General features: G+C 39.2%; 1 protein-coding gene across 1 annotated transcript in view; it reads left to right on the top strand.

The window, feature by feature from the left end:
- SLCO5A1 (solute carrier organic anion transporter family member 5A1) overlaps positions 1 to 20,721 on the top strand; it is a 129,260-nt gene that overhangs the window by 92,619 nt on the left and 15,920 nt on the right. The window contains exon 5 of the mRNA XM_008710779.2: positions 13,756 to 13,954. Coding sequence (XP_008709001.1) covers positions 13,756 to 13,954 — 199 coding nt within the window. The remainder of the gene's footprint in view (positions 1 to 13,755; positions 13,955 to 20,721) is intronic.

Below are 20,721 nucleotides of genomic sequence, written 5' to 3'. Positions count from 1 at the left end.
TAGTCTGTATTCCAGACAGCCATAAGCCATGCTATTACTTCAGAATAGGAGTCTTGGGTCAAATGCAGGCTGCTCCCTGTGTTGTTGTTGTTGTTGTTGTTGTTTTTCTTGTTGTTTTTGACTGTGACTACTTTAGCACCACGACAGTAATTGTAACAGGCACTGTCTGGCCCATAGAGTAGAAAATATTTACGAGCTGGTCTTTTATAAAAATAAATAAATAAATAAAACTTGCCACCAATAGGAAACTATTGGTATTTCTAGAAGAAGGAAGGGTAGTTATCAGGGAATCAGTAGCAATTTCTGTCAAAGCTCCCAAATTCTGTGATTCTATGATAACAAACAAATAAGAAACCCAAACAATTTCATATAATGTAGGAATAATTTTGAAAATGTTTGTAAACATGTTAGTTACTAAAACATGTTAGTAAAACACAAAGTTCTTTCTTGCTCTGACAGGTTGAAACTTGAGTTACACCTGTTAAATTGCCTTCTTTTTTATTCTGTCCACTTCCCCATCTTACAGTGGTTGCTTTCAGTTCCAGCCCAGTTGTCTAAGATGTCAGGGACTCCTCTCCAGCTTTGAGGAAAAATCTACTTTATTAGGCAGCTGTCTTGCATTGCCTTCATTTTGGTGAAAATAAAAATGTAAAAAGATAAAGGGCTACCTTTGCTCCTGGTGAAGCCCCCCACCCTGCAGTGTAATACCTGGATTTGATAGTGAACCAGTGACCATCACTGTGAGAGGGGCCCATAGCTATTAGTTGGGAGGTACATTGCATTGACTTTTGCTACACTGTCATTTTTCTTTTGCTGGTTCACATGCCATTTGGGGTGAAGTTTAAAATATCGATTGCATTTTCGTATTTTTTTAGCTTTTTTCTTTTTTTAAAAGATTTTATTTATTTATTTATTTTACATAGAGAGAGGGGAGCAGGGGAAGGGGCAGAGGGAGAAGGAGAGGGCAAGAATCTCAAGCAGACCGTGTGCTGAGCTCGGAGCCCACCGCAAGGCTGGATCTCGTGACCCTGAGATCATGAACTGAGTCAAAACCAAGAGTTGGTTGCTTAACCGACTGAGCCACCCAGGCGCCCCTCTTTTCACTTTTCAAGATAATGTTAGCATCTTCCTTAAAGAAGTTTTATTTGCAAATGTGTGATTTTATTATTCAAAACTAAGAGTAGGTAAGATCTGAACAATAAGCAAAAGAGACTATTGGTGTTTTACTGAGAGACTTAAAGATGAATCAGTTGGTGGTATTTGTCATTGCATTAGGAAGGCACATGAGAACCATGTCATCTGTTTGTTTTCTAGTGCTTTCTACCCAAGGCCTCCTTTAAAAAAGTTGATTAATTTATGGATTTCTGAAACCTAAGTTCTGATAAACAGTACGTTTGGTGTCCTTCAAAGCTGCTCAGACCATTAGATTAGTAGAGTATGTTTCTATTCATAAAACTTATTTTGTGGATATTATTACCTGGTGGAATTAGGTAAAAAGTACAGAATATATCATACTGATTAAGTTTTCCATTTTAACTGTCACTGCCTTGCTCAGAATTCTTAGGTTTTTGGTTTAAACTATCTCATTCAGAAAACAAGGCAGGTTGATTAATTTTTGAATTTTCTTTGTTATAAAATGTTGTGACCTTTAGTAATCTTGGCTCTCAGTAAATGTACTTCAGTGGATAGTTGAAAACAGTGTGTAATTAGGTTGTCATGTAGTCCCTGTACATGCTGCATTCCCTCTCCTCCAAGATTTTACTCAATGGTCCATCATCAGTGAGACCTTACCCAGTATACCCCATTTAAAAATAACTCCTCTCCTTGAACTCTTGATTTTCCTTGCTAGGTTCAACCTTTTTCTCTGTAATACTTTCACCTTCTAACATTCAGTAAGATTTGCATAGTTATTGGTTTATTTTTATTAACTGTTTTTCCCACAGTATTTTGTAAATTCAACGTGGGCAGGAATTTTTGTCAGCTTTATGCACTATTTATCTACAGAGCCTAGTACAGAGCCCCACATACAGTAGATGTTCAATAAGTGTTTTCTTAAGTTAAATATATCTTAAAAATTGTATATTTTGTAAGTGTTTTGAAAGTCATACTTTTTATTTTATATATATTTTTAAGGATTTTATTTATTTGAGAGAGAGGGAGAGAGAGCGGGGGGAAAGGGCAGAGGGAGAGGGAGAGAGAGTCTTAAGCAGACTCCACGCTGAGTGCAGAGCTCGTAGTGGGGCTTGATCTTACAAACCTGAGATCACAACCTAAGCCAAAACAAAGAAGCTTAACCAACTGTGCCACCCAGGCACCCCAACAACACATTTTAAAATAATACAAACATGAATTTTAGCTCAACTACTATTAAATGATTTAAAGTTAAGATGATGAATTAAAAGGCATCTGCAAGAGGGGCGCCTGGGTGGCGCAGGCATTAAGCGTCTGCCTTTGGCTCAGGGCGTGATCCCGGCGTTCTGGGATCGAGCCCCACATCAGGCTCCTCCACTGGGAGCCTGCTTCTTCCTCTCCCACCCCCCTGCTTGTGTTCCCTCTCTTGCTGGGTATCTCTATCCCTGTCAAATAAATAAATAAAAATAAAATCTTAAAAAAAAAGGCATCTGCAAGAAACCCACAGCTAATATCATACTTATGAGAAACTAGATGCTTTCTCCCTAAGATCAGGAACAAGACAAAGATGTCTGTTCTTGCCACTTCCATTCATCTTTGCACTGGAGATTCTAGCCAGGGCAATTAAGTAAGAGAGTGAAATAAAAGGCATTCAGATGAAAAGAAAGATGTAAAATTATCTCTATTCATAGATTATGTGATCTTGTATAGAAAGGATCCTAAGGAATCCACTAGAAGGTATTAGAATTCAGCAAAGTAGTAAATGAGTTCAGCAAAGTTGGAAGATATGAGATTAACATGCAAAAATCAGTAGTATTTCTATACACTAGCAATGACCAATTAAAAAATGAAATTAAGGAAACAATTCCATTTACACTAGTGTGAAAGAATTTAATACTTAGGAATAAATTTAATAAAAGAAGTACAAAACTTATATCTGAAAAACCATAAAATATTATTTAAAATTTAAAGAAAATCTAAAAAAAAAAAAAACAGAAAGAAATCTCATGTTCATGAATCAGACCACTTAATGTTATTAAGGTGGCTGTACTCCCTAGGTAGTTTCAACATAATTCCCATCAAAATTCCAGCTGGCTTCTTTATAGAATTCAGCAAATTCATTTGGAATGCAAGCAACCCAGAATAGCCAAAACAATCTTGATAAAGACAAGTTGGAGGACGAAGCCTTCTTGATTCCAAAACTTAATAAAAAGCAACAATAATCAAGACAGTATGGTACTGATTTAAAGCAAACATAAATATCAATTGAATAGAATTGAGAGTCCAGAAGCAAACCCATACATCTATGATCAACTAATTTTGGACAAGGATGCCAAGACCATTCAATGAGAAAAGAATAGGCTTTTCAGAAACTGGTGCTGGAACAACTGGCACATGCAGAAGAATGAGGTTGGACCCTTACCTCACACCATATATAAAAATTAACTCAAAATGGATCAAAGGTCTTAATGTAAAAGCTAAAATTATAATACTCTTAGAAATAAACATAGCATAAATCTTTGTAACCTTGGATTAGACAATACAACCAAAGGAAAAAATAGGGTAAATTGTATTTCATCAAAATGGAAAACTTCTGTACATCAAAGGACACTATCAAAAAAGTAAAAGACAATCCACAGAATGGGGGAAAATATTGGCAAAATATATATATCCAATAAGGGACTTGTATCTAGAATATATAAAGAATTCATACAACTCAATAATACAAGAAAAATAAGCTGATTGAAACATGGGCAAAGGATCTGTCTGAATAGACAGTTCTCCAAAGAAGATACACAAATGGCCACATGTAAAGATGTTCAACCTCATTAGTTATCAGGGAAATGCAAATCAAAACCACAATGAAATATGACTTTAAACCCACTCAGATGACTATAATCAAATATTATCTGTGATATTAACAATTGAAGATTAGAAGAAACTGGCACTCTCACACACTGCTGGTAGAATTGTCAAATGGTGTACCCACTTTGGAAAACAGTTTGGCACTTCCTCAAACCAGAGTCACCATATGATCCAGAAATTCCATTTCTAGGCATGTATCCAGGAGAAATGAAACATATGTCTGCATAAAAACTTGAGCATGAATATTCATAGCAACATTATTCATAATAGCCCAAAATAGGAACAACCCAAATGCCCATCGATTAATGAATGGATAAATCAAATGTGATACATCAGTACAATGGATTATTTGGCCATAAATAAGAATGAAGTACTGATACATGCTACAATATGGATGAACCTTGAAAACATTATGCTAAGCGTCAGAAGCCAGACAGGTGTATTGTATGACTCCATTTATATGAAACAGCTAGCATAGGCCAATCCATAGAGACTGAAAATAGACTAGTGGTTGTCTAGGACTGAGGGAGGAAATGGGTGCGATAGCTATTGCATACAGAATTTCTTTTGGGGGGGATGAAAACGTTCTAACAGCGATTTTGAGTTTGGTTGTATATCTCTGGGAATATACTGAAAATTATTGAATTGTACGCTTAAGGAGATGAATTGCATGGTATGTTAATTATAGCTCAATGAAGCTGTAAATAAAGAAAAGAAAAAGAGGAACAGGATATTCAGATTAGTGAGTTGACTGTGTTTATTAAATGGCTGTCCTGGTCCTCCTCAAGAAATTGGTAGAATTAAACGGTATCTAAGGAGCAAATCTCCACTTGGCCCCTGGGGGGCAAGGGTCCTCTAACAAGTATGGTTCGGTATTTAGAAGTTTGTCTCAAAATTTCAGATAAGTAGAGTTTTAAAAATCTGCTTGCTTCTCTCAGGGGAGGGATAGCTTTGTCAGGTTTTTGTAGCTCAGCTATTAGTGGGTGTAATGACGATCAACTATCTCAATGGGAAAGCTCCGAGAGAGCCGCTGGATTTGGACAACAATGGAAAGGGGAGAAGTTGAAAACTGCTGACAGAAAATGGATCTTGCCCGCAGGGCCTCCGAAGAGGGTTTGCATTTGGCACCAACCCATCTGTAGGCTTTGCCTCTGTGAACGGAAACTAAGTGCAGTAACTTAACACCAAGGTCTTTGCTCGAGGCTTATTTTGATAACTGAAAAAGTTACCAAGATTTTATTATTCTCCTGTGAAATTTCCTCTACAAGAGGCTTTTTCCTCCTCTGCAGTAATTTGGTTCGAGCTTTCGCTGTTTGGCCGTTAAGTTGCCCAGAGCCGGTGAAAAATGGAAGTAAACATCTGATTTTTGCATTTCATCATTTCAAGTTGTTTTTGCCCTCTGCGGTTTTATTGCCTAGATGCAGAAAACACTTAGGTTTCTAAGCCATAAAAGATGAAATATTAATTTGATTTTATTTTTGACTCCCTTTCATGACGCAGCTTGGCATTCACTTTCATGTATTATCCAAGCCGGAGCTTTGCAAAAACCTGAAATGAAAAGTGTGGTTGTTTTCTCTCCTGAATGTACCTTCTTATTACCTTTCCTTCAGTCAGTGCTCCCGAGACCTTGAATCCCCGAGATCGGGAATCTCATATTTCCCTCCAGTTACTATACAGAGTGTCCCTGTGTTGGCAGAGTTGAAGAAAGTGTTACTGTGGGTGAATGAGCCCCTTCTGCCTTAGTAGGAGTTAAATATGAGCTTTATATTGATATCTCCATGATGAAGTCATGGAGATGGAGGCTTGTAGAAGCGTGCATCCCATTGAAAGCCTTTATTGGTAATTTCAGCAAGGCCATGCTAGAAGTTTCAGAACATTCTCTATTGGTTGGCTGAGAGCGGTCGCATCTGAGCCACACTGTGGCTGCCGCCAGGTACTTGAAGAGGAAGCTGTGGTCGGAGAGGTCTGCTTCTGGCACCTCGTCCTCTAACCGAAGCTACAGAGGGGCAGGACCTGAGCAGCCTGTCTGCAGCAGCCTTGTGTAAGGCTAGCTACCCTGCCAGCTTCTCTGCCTCAGGAGAATTCTTAAAAGAACTTCTTACAGATTCTTCCATCCGGCCCATAGGCTTCTCTTCAGGAACTGTGGCTATTCAGTTCAATGCACATGGGCTGCTTTTCCTAATTCAGCCAAACAGGACGTGGTTTGATGCTTTGCTACCCCTACTTTATAATTTGACTAGCTGTTATGCTATGAAATATTGTGGATTTAATGAAAAACAGTCTGTTCTCTGCCTTAAAACAGCCACTGAATTATAAAAGAGATTATATATATATATGAATATAAATACATTCATTGTAATGATACACCTAATCATAGTTTGTGAAGGGATTTCTGACATTTTTCACAGGGGTGATATTGAGATATGAAAGAGAAAGAGATGTATTGTGCTTGTGTGATACATTGTGGATTTATGTATAGTTTGTGAAAATGTATGCTTATATTCTCAGAGCGCTTTAAAATTTGCTGGCCTCAAGGTTTGCATTTTTAAAATATTCTCTTTTATTCCCCTTTTAGTCTTTTATTCCTTGATATTTATTTCTTTTTTTTTTTAACTATTTTCTTTTCTTTTCTTTTCTTTTTTAAGATTTTATTTATTTATTTGACAGAGGGAGACAGCCAGTGAGAGAGGGAACACAGGCAGGGGGAGTGGGAGAGGAAGAAGCAGGCTCCTAGCAGAGGAGCCTGATGTGGGGCTCGATCCCAGAACGCTAGGATCACACCCTGAGCCAAAGGCAGACGCTTAATGACTGCGCCACCCAGGCACCCCCTTGATATTTATTTCTTATAAGAAAATGTTTGCAAGGAAAAGTAGAAGCTTAAAAGAGTAAAATAATGTACTCTAGGTGGTAGGAAAAAGATTTATTTTGTATTATAAGATTAGAAGCATAGTCTTTGGGAAAGTTCAATGAATTTGAGTTTGTTTCCCTGCTCTATCACTCATTAGATATTTCCTCATCTGTGATGTGCAAAGAAGCTATATTCCTTCCAATCTAAGACACCACAGATTGTAAGATGCACCATGATTTTGAGTTATTATGAAAGGAAGATGCTTTTAATTAAATTACAACACAAGGTTAAGATACTTTTGATTTTAAGACATGTTCTGTTTCAAAGCAACTCAAAATCCCTACAATTCTGAGAATGAGATGGGATACTATACGTCAGAGCGCGTGGCGTATAGTTTACACCTATGTGTGTGTGTCTATGTGTGTGTGTGTCTCTCTGTAAAAAGAGAGGGAGAGAGGGAGAAAGGGAGAGTGAATGAAAGAGAATGAACCCGACCAGACTTCTTTCTCTTCCAGATGCCCATCCTGCTTTCTCCTCCCTCCCCCATGCCCAGCTACCTTTCCGTAGGTAGCAGCAGAACTTCAAAGTCATAGTAGCTTACAATCACTTTCTTACTGACTGATCCGTAGTCTTATGTTTGCAAGTCATTTCTTTTTCAATTTAACGAAAGAAAACTTCGGATGTGAGATACATAGAAAGGATCGGTGCATTTAGAGAAAAGAGCACTGAGGACATCTATTAGTTCACCACATTCTGCACCACTGTGACTTCACGATAGAAAAGAGTTCTCAGAGGGCTATTGACATTACATGCTTGGTCACCTTTAGTGGCTTGGCAGTTAAATTTTTGCTAATAATGTTCAATTCAGAATTTGGTAACAGTGAAATTTTGCAGGCATCATTTAGTGCCTGCCAGTTTTAAACTGATATTAGCCCCTTATTTGAGTCCCAAGTTAGATTTTAGATTTCCTCTTTGTAAAATAAGATATAGCCTAGTTCAGGAATAATTGAAAACTGAAATGAATGTCATTTGAAGTTTTTATATAATAAATTCTAAATAACAAAGTTTGCTCTTTCATCCATGTATTTCCAGGTCCTGGTAAGTGCTAGAAAGTTATGGACATAATAAAGATATAGTCCCTGCCAACAACTTTACAGTCTAGCAGGAAAAAAAGAGGTAAACACAACGGACAGTGGCAGGCCTCATGACAGGGTCAGCCCTGGATACCATGAAAGCAAATTACTGTTCTTAACAATAGCAATAGTGGCATGATGGAAGTTCCCTTCCCTGAGCCTAGAACATTCTTGAAGATGAGTAGGTCACCTAATCTCATTCTCCCCTTTTTCAGTTCAAGTTTTTTTGTGTGTCCCAAGTCATGCATTAAACAGAGGTATGCTTTATGTGTCTATTTTCAGTACAGATCATTTCTACATATTGACAAAAACTAGAATAGAGAAGAATAATTCCATCAGTAGCTTTAATATTTGGTAACTCAGTGAATATCATTTTTCATAAAGACCTTTTGGCTTCATAAGCTATACATTATAAAGGCAAGCAGTATTGCAACTCAGAGTAAAAACTTCAAAATTGGGGGCGCCTGGGTGGTTCAGTCCTTAAGCGTCTGCCTTTGGCCCAGGGCGTGATCCCGGCGTTCTGGGATCGAGCCCCACATCAGGCTCCTCTGCTGGGAGCCTGCTTCTTCCCCTCCCACTCCCCCTGCTTGTGTTCCCTCTCTTGCTGGCTGTCTCTCTCTGTCAAATAAATAAATAAAATCTTAAAAGAAAAAAATCCTTCAAAATTGAATGTTATGGAATAGTGTTTGATATAAGAGAAAGAGAGGAAGTAGGACAATTAACATGTCAATTTGCTTGGATAAATAAGTTGATAAAAAGATTTCCAACTGGAGAACAGTAGGATGTTCACAGACCTTTTATGCAGTAAAGCAGGATCCTCTACTTTGTCAATAGTTAATCAATGCAGCCTGAGTTCTTTAGATTCAGAAAGATACACACAGTCACTAAATAGCTAACAGAGGTTTATGTGTTTAAGAATACGTAGTAGCTAAATAAAACAAAGGTTATATAAAAAGAACACATAGAGGTTTAGTCGGACCATTAGAAATAGTTTAAGTTCAATCCTATAGATAAAATAGCATATAGAAATTTTGCCCAATTCCAATATATTTATTTGTGCAAATGTTACACTCATTAATATTAGGCAGATAATAATGTTCATACTTCTGATAATGATGATCACCAACATTTATGAATTGTATACTATGGGGTCAAACACTGTTTTAAGCACTTTATTTTTTTTTATTTTATTTTTTTAAAGTTTTTATTTAAGTAATTCTACACCCAGCATGGGGCTCGAACTCACGAACACCAAGATCAAGAGTCGTAGTTCCTCTGACTGAGCCAGACAGGTGCCCCTGTTTTAAGCACTGTATATGTCTTAACTCATTTAAACCTAACATCCTATGAGGGAGATACTATTTTTTTAAAGATTTTATTTATTTATTTGAGAGAGAGAGAGAGCACTAGAGAGACCGAGCAAGCACAAATGAGGGGCGGAGGGAGAGGGAGAAGCAGACTCTCTGCTGAGCAGGGAGCCCAACAAGTGGCTAGATCCCAGGACCCTGGGATCGTGACCTGAACCAAAGGCAGACGCTTAACCAACTGAGCCACCAGGCTCCTCAGGAAGATACTATTCTTATCCACATTTTACAGATGAGAAAATCCAAGGCCTGGGAATATTCAGAAGTTTGTCCAAGGACACATGGTTTGTAGGTGGCAGAGCTGAGATTCGAACTCAGGAAATTTGTCCATGTGGCCCTCACTCTCACCTGCATTTGTCTCTTAAACATCTGCAATTGCTTTGGCTTCTATCCACTAACACCTGTACCTGAGGCTGGGTCCCTGGGCTTGGTCCAGGTATTTCCATCTTTCCACATTCAGTCCTTCCTCCTCTCCCCTCAAACACACTTGCTGCTTTCCCCCCCACCCATCCTTTTGTATTCCACGCGTCCCCTCCATGTCTTGGCCACTAGAGACCACGAGGAACAGAAACTGAGGGACTGCAGAACCATCCTGCCAGGGCTGGGAAAGGGGCTGGATAGGGAGCAGAGGCTCAGAGGAGTGGAGGCAGTAGGAGGGGTGCTCTCTGGGGACTGAGGGAAGGGGTGAGCACCAGCCAGTGAGGCGAATTTGAACTCAGACATGGTGAGTGGCAGGTGGGCAGCTTCTGCCGGGGGAGCCCATCTTCGATATTTACAGGCTTCCCTTGCTACCTGAAAGTTGAATGTTCCAGTGAAACCTTTCAGAAGCTGAAATGGCATAAAGCGGAGAAGCAGTTACAATTAATTTATATGGAAAAAAACTTTGAGCATTCCCAGACTCAAGAAACCACTTCTCTTACGCTTTTCTGATACCTTTAGAACATCTTCCTAACGAAGCGCAGACTAAATCAAGATAAAGTACAGTTCACAGCTGTGGGGCCTGATGCTGAGCTGAGCGTAGTTGCCAGGGAAGGAGCTTGGCGACGCCACTCTCACTGGCTCTGTAACCCCTTGCTGCAAAGCAAATGCTGAATGCTATTTTCACTGGTCACCTATGTAGGGTTTTTTTCCCCCATAAAAATGAAATCCTCTTTGGGTTTCTTTTAGTTAGCGAACACAGGTCTTCCATAAATGCGAAGTGGTGTGATGTGAACTTGGAAAAGCAGGGGATGCCTGTATTTCCCTCTCCCCACAAGGCAGTGGGGAGGTTGGGAAGAAGTAGAGAACAGTGTGGTCGTGGGTGGGAAACCAACTTCCAGCCTCTCCATGCTCTGTATGATCTGGTTTCCCCAGAGCTGGGGGCTTTCAGAAGGGGCAGTGAGAAGGCGCTACCGTTGTCCCCCATTTCCCTCCCCAGCACCATCCCATATGCCTAATATTCTAACAACAGAACATTTGGGTCTCTTACTTAAGCTGAGATCTCTGAATGGTCAGAATTTCTGTTTAGTTAGTGCAGGGAGATTTAGATGGGAGGGGACATCAGGAGAAAATTTTAAGGGGTCTTCACTCTGTTTGATATAACCTCATATTTACTGATGACAAATTTCCTGTTTTGAATACCAATTTGGATGCTTAGTCAAATAAATCATATTGCTTTTAAATTAAGACTTGAGGTATGAGCATGGAGATTTGTTTTGTTGTTCCCCTGGGGGTCTAGAAGAGTGTAAATTGTTCACTTGAAATAAGAATTTCATGGATGTATCACTTTCACCTTGAAGGTAAAACTTTGCTTATTTATTCAGATAGATAACATGTGTACTTTTCCTTAATGCTCATGATACTTCATTAACCAGCTCATTTAAGCCCAGAGCTCTGGTCAATTTACCTTAAAGATTCAGAACCTGTTTGTTCTAAGAGACATCTGTGGTGATGTGGACAGAGTGCTGGGCTGGGAATCAGAGACCTCAGTTTCCCTTAGCCTCTCTCTCCCTTGTGTGCACTCTTGGTCCAGTCACTTCTCAGAGCTGTCATCTGTAAAAAGGCCATCACTGATTTTATAAAATCAGGACTCTGGTGAGGATTACAAAATGAACACTGGTTGCCCGGCAAAGCTCAGATTTTAGATTAATCTAATCCTTCTCTGCTCCTCGACGTGGGTTGCTGAACATGCTGGAGCAAACCATTCAGCCGTGCGCACGGGTGCAGCTGCAGGCTTCTGAAACCTAGTATCATCTGGACCCACTGGACTGTCCATTTGCAAAGCCTATTACATACTCTCATTTAGCGCTCACTTTGCTTTCCTACAATGATTATTCTAATCCTTGGCTAGATTTAAAGTCCTCCAGATCCCTTTCCTCTAAGAGTTACTTTTGTTTTCAGTTATCCAGAAAAAAAAAAAGCCCCAGAAATAAAAACCAAGGAGATATATCTATCTATCTATATATATAAACTTATAGCATGTTATCAATTCTTGAAGGAAAAAAGCATGGAAAAAAGACTGGAGTGAAATATGCCAGAATGTGAACAGTGGATTCTTGTTCCTTCTTACTTCTCTGTGCTTTTCCAGTGTTCTACTATAGCATGCATTACACGGTGTTTGCAAAATAAGGGAAAAATAATCAAACGGAAAAGCTACGATTTGAGGAGCTCTCACCCACCTGTTGATTTATCCCCCACCCTATTCTCCCCTATCCTGTTCCGAGCCTGAATGAAGGGATCTCTCTCTCTCTCCCCATCCAGTGCTAGTCTGACTATCTGTGCTATTAATTCCGTATTCTCTTGACTTCTCAAGAATCTTGCATTGGCATTAGATTAACCTTTTCCCTCCACATTCTACCTCCTGCTCCTTTTCAGTCTATTTTTGTCCATATATAGATATGCATCGTCCCCTCCTGTCTTAGCAAACGAACTCCCCAAGCTCCAACTCTGCCTTGACTCCACTCTTACTCTAGACCCATACCCGTTTTTCCTTTTATAGCCTAAATTCTAGAAAGAATTTGAATTCTAATCTCTAAATCCTCATCTCCACCATTGCAGTCTGGTTTCATCCTTCACAACATCCTTAACATTGTTCTTGCCAAGATCTCTACTGACATAGTTGTCTCATTTCAGTCTTCACCTTATTTTTCTCTTCATTCTTTGTTCAGTACAAATACTGCTACTTCTGTGAAACCCTCCTTGATTTCTCCCAGGGAAAGTTCAGATGCTTTTTTCCCTGTATTCCCCCTGTCTTTTGTGTAATTGTTTTATTGTACTCTAATTTATATATTCTGTTTTAGATTATAAGGTTCTTGGGGCAGGCAGTATAACTGTTTTTTAGTTTTTTAAAAAGCTGTGAAATATAATGCACACAGAAATACATTAATCAAGATTTAGAGCTAATGAATAATCATGAAGTGAACATTTGTGTAACTATTACCCAGGTCATGGCATGGAGTATTTTCAGTAGTCCAGGAGCCCCTGTATCCTTTCCTGACCCCACCTATTCCCCTACTATCTTGGGTTTATGACACTTACTTCCTGGGTTTCCTTCATAATTGCACTGCCTGGATAGGCATTCCTAAACAAATTGTTTAGTTTTACCTGCACTTGAACTTTTTACAAATGCTATCATGTCATGTGTTCTGTTCTGTTTGGCTGCTTTCGTTGAACATTATATTTGTATGATCTGTCCTCATGCTTGTGTGTTGTTATATCCCTTCGTATTTATTGCTGTATAGTGGCATTTTGTTATATGAACTTACAACATGCAATGTATCTAGTAATGGACATTTGGTTTATTTCCAGTTTTTGGCTATTATGATGCTTCAAATTTCTTGTACACTTCTTTTGGTCCCCACGTGCTTGAGTTTCTTCAGGGTGTAATCCAGGAATAGAAATTACCTGTCATAGGATGTGTATATCTTCAACTCTACCAGATAATTGCAAACTGTTTCTCAAAGTAGGTCTCACAATTTACATCCGACCAGCCGTGTAGAATGCCCATTGCTCTGTATCTTTGCCAACATATGGTAGTATTGGACTTTCAAATTTATATCAACACAAATGGTGTAAAGTAGTATTTTACTATGGTTTTAAGTTGGATTTCCCTCTTAGCAATGAGGGTGAACATCTTCATGTATCTATGGGCCAGCTGGATTTCCTCTTTAGTGAGGGGCCCATTCAAGTTTTGTTCACTTTTTCAGTGGATTGCTTGTCTTTATTTTATTGCTCCATAAAAGTTATTTTACATTTTGGATTTGAGTCCTTTGAAAAGAAATTATGCTATAAAATCATGCACATTGAAGATTTATTGATTACAGTATTTTTTATTCTTTACCTTAATACTAATAAGTAAGTAGAAACAGAGTTATTGGAAAACAAATTATAGTATATGTGATTTCAATTAATCCTGGCCTTCCCTTCTTCCCTCTAGGTGTTATTATTGTCCCCAGTGCTGGTGTTGGCATTGTCCTGGGAGGCTACATTATAAAGAAATTGAAACTTGGTGCAAGAGAATCTGCCAAACTAGCCATGATCTGCAGTGGTGTGTCTTTACTTTGTTTTTCAACACTATTTATTGTTGGGTGTGAAAGTATTAATCTGGGAGGCATCAACATCCCTTATACAACAGGGTAAGTATCTTGAAAGAGCCATTTCATGTCATTCTAATCATGAATGAAGTGCAAAGCCCTGCAGTGTTCGTACCCCAGGGTCGGACTAGTGTTCCCCTCTCGAGGAGGGGTCTCCCGTGCACGTTTCGTCTTCCCCAGGTGGAGCATACACGCGTAAAGGACAGGGGCCATGGTCTCTCCTTTGTCCATGTCTCTTTCGAGGATCACAGAATGCCTCCCATAGTATTTTGGTTACAGCAGATGAGAAGGAAATGCTTGTTGGGTTAATGAAATTTTTTTTTGAATGCAACATTTTGAATAGACAATACATTCACATAGTTTAGAAACATAAAATTCAATGAAAATACAGTGTACAGTGAAAAGTCTTGCTCTTACCCAAGTCTTCCACCTCATTTCTCCAGTTAAAGAAATCAGGTAACCGCTTTGATTCATTTCTTGTGCATTCTGCCAAGGCTTCTTTCTATAAGAAACTATGAATATGTATTTAAAATTTTCCCTGTTCTATATCCGAAGGTAGCATTCATACATACTTTTCCCAGCTTAAAAAAAATATTAACAATATAACTTGGAGATCTTTATGTGCCAATAATAATAATACAATGCATAGCTAACCCTTATATCAACACTCTTCTAATGATTTACATATATTAACTCATTAATCCTCAGGACAACCCTATCAGGTAGGTACTATTATTACCTTGATTTTACAGATGGCAAAACTGAGGTACAGAACACACATACCGGTGGTATGCTGATAATCTATAACACAAGGCTAAGAACAAAGTTCCCATCTGTAGCATTTGCTAATTTCAGAGGTGTAAACATCCCCACCATGGCTGATTTCAAGCTAACAATGAGAAGATACTGGACACCAAGCTGGGAGGAGATGCCCAGTCACGTACCATTATATAATATTTCTCTCATACAGGTATTTAGACCTAAACAGCCTAGTCAAGACATAGATAACAGTACAGTAAAATAACTAGGAGGTGATGAATTGAGTATTTATTCTCTTTGTTTATAATATTTGTTTAATTTTAAGTTTCTGTAATTTAATTTTTAATAATGGCTGTGCTAAACAAACAGTTGACAAAATCCTTGAAAATTGAGGATTTTGTGACCCAGGGTGGCTGTGCTGCATGTTACATAGAACTTAATCCAAACTTAACCCCAAACAATTCAGAGTCCATGCCTTTAAACACTCCTTTTTTTTTTAAGAAGATTTTATTTATTTATGAGAGAGAGAGAGAGAGAGCGTGCGCACCCATGCACATTAGAGGGGAGACGGTCGGGTCGGAGGGAGAAGCAGACTCCCTGATGAGCAGGGAGCCCGATGCGGGACTCGATCCTGGAACTCCAGGATCATGACCTGAACCAAAGGCAGTCATTTAACTAACAGCCACCCAAGTGCCCTAAGCACTCTTTTTTTTTTAAATTTTATTTTATTTAAATTTAATTAATTAACATATATAATATTAGTTTCAGAGGTAGAGTTCAGTGATTCATCAGTTGCGTATAACACCCAGTGCTCATTACATCACGTGCCCTCCTTAATGCCCATCACCCAGTTACTCCATCCCCCCACCCCGCTCTCCTCCAGCAACTCTCAGTTCGTTTCCTATGATTAAGAGTCTCATGTTTGTCTCCCTCTCTGATTTTGTCTTATTTTATTTTTTCCTCCCTTCCCCTATGACCCTCTGTTTTGTTTCTTAAATTCCACATATGAGTGAAATCATGTAATTGTCTTTCTCTGATTGACTTATTTTGCTTAGTATAATACCCTCTGGTTCCATCCATGTTGTTGCAAATGGTTAAGATTTCATTTTTTTGATGGCTGAGTAATATTCCATTGTCTATACTACATCTTCTTGATCCATTCATCTGTTGCTGGACATCTGGGCTCTTTCCATAGTTTTGGCTGTTGTGGACATTGCTGTAAGCACTCCTTTTAACTGCCATGTAACATTCCATTTAATTCTATTTTGTAATTTAATCAGTCCCCATTTGAAAGGCAGTTTCCATTAAAAATCATGAAAAATCATGCTGCAATAAATAACCTCATGCATATATCACTTCTGTGTGCCATGTATTTATAGCATAAATTCCCAGAAATGAGGTTGCAATGAATATGGCCATATTTACTCCCCAGGTGTTGTATTAATTTGCCCCTTCACCAGCAGTGGATCTGAGGATTGATTTCCTACACCCTTTCTTTTTTTTTTAAGATTTTATTTATTTATTTGACAGAGATAGAGACAGCCAGTGAGAGAGGGAACACAAGCAGGGGAAGTGGGAGAGGAAGAAGCAGGCTCACAGCGGAGGAGCCTGATGTGGGGCTCAATCCCATAATGCCGGGATCATGCCCTGAGCCGAAGGCAGACGCCTAACCGCTGTGCCACCCGGGCGCCCCTCCTACACCCTTTCTAAAAGAAGGTGGACAATTCTTCTTGGAGAGTTATGAAAACCATAACTTATTATTTCCTGAGTACATTTGGATTTGTTAGGATCTACTCATTGGACAGAACTTCAGTGCCTCAATTTTGTATTGAGCTTTTGTTCTCTGGGCTATGGGGGTGCCTCTTTTTCGGCTTCTCCCTCATTTTGTGAGAGCACATCCTCCAGTAGCTATAGGAAGGCTATACGGGCTGTCCTTTCTTGTTTTTGAAGATTTTTCATGAAATAGCTTTAAAAAAAACTATCATATTTGATTGTCAAGTTGACTGGGTAAAGAATTTTAGATTGGATGAATCATTTTCACTCAGAATTTCGAAGTTATTACTCCACTGTCATCTGGTTTTTCACGCTATTGTGGAAAATCTGGCCTTTCTTTTTGCCAGTCTTTCGTAGGTGCCCCATTTTTTCCTTTCTAGGAGCTTCCAGTTTACTCCTGGTATTCCTGAATTTCACCATGATATACTTTGGAATGGGTTGTTGTTGTTCCCCACCCCCCCTCCCGAGCACTTAGCCTTATTGTCAGGAAACTGTGTCCTTCAGTTCCGTTTTTGGTGTTTTTTTTTAATTGAAATTTTGTTATTTTTTTTCTTACTGCTTCTGCTCTTCTCTCTCCTTCATTGGTCTGCTACATCTTCTTTATCACTTATTTTATCTCATTTTTTTGTCCTACTTTTTGGGAAGGTTTCTTCAGCTTTATCTTTTCAGTCTTCTGCTAAATCTTTATTTTGGATATTGTATTTTTAGCTTCCACATTTTTTTGTTTTTTCTTGATTTTTGATTGTTTCTTGCTCCTAGTCCTGTTGCTTCATGGGTGGAAATCTTCTGTTACTTCTCCAACATGATTGAGCATTTCTTTTCCTTCCCGAATTGTCTATGTCCTCTGAATACCTGCTGTCTATTTATTTTGCTGTCTTGATTATGTTGGAAGTTTCCCTTACATTTCTGGAGCTCCTTAGCTTTCTCTTCCTATTGAAGAACGTGAATTTAAAAGGCTGATAGGTGCTCTGTGTCTGATGGCAGAGCTTGTCATTGGTGGATCTCAGTATCCGGTAATGGGAGGGCAGGAGCTGGCATTTTCATTGGGGTGCTAGGTGTCAGAACCCGAGCTCTTGCCTCTGGGGTGTTTTGGCTTCTCAGGAGCAGGATTCTCCTGTCTCTTGGCTGCGGCTGTGTTGGGATGGGTTCAGGATTGTAAGCCTACCTGCTGCCATTCTAGAGCTGGGAGTGTGGGGTGGTGGTGGGAAAGTGCCTGGGTCCTTCTGTTCATTCTGTAGATTTTTGCCTAATTCCCCTGCCACCATTCTAGCATCTCACCATAGGGCTCCTTTATGTGTGATGCTCTGAAGTCCATACCCTTTGGTTCATTTTCTCCAGAAAATGAAGAGGTTGAAGAAAGAGTAGTCATCTACTGTCTAGGGTGAGGATGGGAATCTGCTTAAACTTGTATCATATTTGGAGCACCCTATTTCTTGTGTTGTCTGTCCTTGAGTTCTACAGGCCTGTTCTTTCCCTGACTAATGGCCTTCCCCATGCTCACATATATTTTTTGAGTTTTCAACATATACTTTGTTCTATTGAATTCTTCTTTTTCCATAATCTTGCCTCAGTTGGACTAGTTGCTCTCTAGGCATAATTTATATCCTGGAACTTCCTTTCATAGATCTAAATTATATCCACTATTTTTTGTTTGTTTGTTTATTTATTTGTTGACTCCTTGTTTTGCTGGAGAAAAATACCCAGATACCATTGGAGGAAAGAGTATGTGGGAGTAAAACTTTCTGAGCCTGTCAGTGTATCAGTGTCTTTATTCTTCTCTCACGTTTAATGATAGTTTGAGTGGGTATAGAATTACAGGTTAAAAATTGCCTTGAGAACTTTGAAGCCATTGCTTTGTCTTCTAGCATCTAATGTTGCTGATAAGAAGTTTAACTCCAGTCCTAGCTCTCATTTGTCTGTGGCCAACTTTATTTGGAAATTTTTAGGATATTTTTTTTCAAGGTATTCTGAAATTTCAAAAAGAATGCTTCCCCCTCTGATTTTGTCTTGACTAGGCCCTTCCAACATTATTTTCTCTGAGAGGCTGCCCCTCCTGCCCAATCTAAGGGAGCCCACTCTTCTTTTTTTCAAAAAAGATTTTATTTATTTATTTATTTTAAAGATTTATTTATTTATTTATTTTATGAGAGAGAGAGAGCATACGCGCATGCATGCATGAGTGGGGGGAGGGGCAGAGGGAGAGGCCGACTCCCCACTGAGCAGGGAGCCTGATTTGATCCCAGGACCCTGGGATCATGACCTGAGCCTAGGGCAGATGCTTAAACGACTGAGCCACGCAGGCACCCTCTCCCCTCTTTATCCCATCATTCCTCCTTAGTCTCCTCATAGCACTTACCACTAGCTGAAATTCCCTTGTTTAATTATTTGCTCTGCTCATGCTTCCTGTTTCTAAAATATGAGCTCGTCAAGAACAATTACTATAGTGGTCTCCGTAATAGTTGCATCCCCACCATCTGAAGCAATGCCGGATGTTTGTTGCGTGAAGGAAGGAATGGATGAATGAATGTCTTAGCCCAGGGCTTTGTTCATTCATTACATTAGGCACCCTCTGAACCATCTTAATCTAACACGTCTGTCTTCTTTACCCCAGAGAAGTTTTCTTCTGCTGTAGCTTTACTCACTCTCTCCATTTTCTGTGCGCTCACCAGGACTCCTGCTGATCCGATGTTGGAACTTACAGACTGGTTGCCTTGTATGTGTTGTTTTTTCTCTCATATTTACTATGGTCTTTGCTATGAGAGATTCTTCCATACTTTGTTTTCTATTCTTTATGTAAATTTTTTTAATTTTGAGAATAACTTTTATCTTTGTTGTATTCTGAGTATTCCTTTTTTGTAACATTTTTTATCCTTTTAAGGAGTAATATCTTCTCAGATCTGTGTATATAATTAGATTTTTTTGCTTTACTTTGTTTTTATGCCTCACATTTTGCCATTTGTTGTTAAAGGTCAGTTTTTCTGTTTGTCTATTCTCGGCTTTACAGGTTGATAAGACTCAGTCTACCACCTTTCGGGTTATGTGCCCCACCCTCACCCCCATACAAAAATGAGGGAATTTTATTCTCAGTTGTCAACATCTAGAGTAGAAGCTTAGCTTTTTAAATTTCTTCCAGTCTCTTTAGAGAAGAGCTTTCTGGAGAATGTCTGGGCTCTGACGTGGGGGTGGAGGTGAGTGAGTATGAGAATGGAAGGGCCCACTGGTACAGTTTTCTCTCCCTCAAACCTCAGCTTCATCCTCACCTTCGGCTTCTGCCACATCTGATGACTTTAAGCTCAGAACCTTGTGGAGGGTGCATGGGACAGGCTGGCTCTTCTCCAAGGTGGGATTTGCTCATCACGCAAACTAACGCCTACCCACTTGCTGTTTTCATGAAATTTCCCCTTTGCTATAGCTTTATTCCTTTTAATCTTACTTGCTTTAATTTTAAGTGCATTCTCAGGGAGGGAAGGCAGACTCATTGTCTTACCTGCCTTTAAACTGCAAGTCCCCTCAAGACTTTAAAGCCCTTGCTTAGCGCCATATCTGTCTTGCCAATCCTGAATCAACTGATTCTGGACGCTCCAGCACTATGGGCAAAAATTATATAATTGTGCTGATTGGCTCCATTACAAATTTATGAGTTCCAATCTTAGCAGGCCCTCATCTTTGCTGAGCAATCCATTTTGTGGCCCTACTCAACTTCCTTTCCTATGCCCCGTGATGGTTGCATTTTTAAAAATTCTTTTCTTCAAGTATTCTATCTGAGTCTTGTTTTTCTTGTTGGGCACCCCAGATTCTGTGTTAGTGAGAAAATAGAGGTCCCCATAAAGAACTTCTTGACCTCCTCTCCCCTTTCCCCCCAAACTCCTTTGTCAAAGATGGTTTTATTTTCAAAGAAAAGTACCAGAGCCATCCATTTTCTAGCCGTGTGACCTTGTAAGAAAATTGCCAGATATTGTTGAGTATTGGTTTCCTCATTGTTAAATTGGTGATAATGTCAGTCACACCTAGTTACAAGCATAATTAAAGTAAAACACATTAAAGTAAAATACTGCAGAAGGGTAAAAAATGAGAAGTCAGCGTCTCTTTCTTCCATCCTCAACCTCCCGTTTGAAGCATTCCAATATTTTAAACAAATGGTTGTGGTTTTGATTTTGAGGATTGTATTAGGGAAGTTTTCTGATATTTCCTAGCACCGTGTCCAACCCACAGTATGTGCTGAAAAGGTTAGTTTCTTGTCTCTTCTCCCTTCTCTTCTAGATCATACAAAGCTTTCT

The sequence above is a fragment of the Ursus maritimus genome, unplaced genomic scaffold (assembly GCF_017311325.1).
Source record: "Ursus maritimus isolate PB19 unplaced genomic scaffold, ASM1731132v1 scaffold_9, whole genome shotgun sequence".
NCBI classification, from domain to species: domain Eukaryota; kingdom Metazoa; phylum Chordata; class Mammalia; order Carnivora; family Ursidae; genus Ursus; species Ursus maritimus.
Note: the sequence above shows the minus strand (reverse complement) of the source record. Positions and strands in the feature narration are given on the sequence as shown.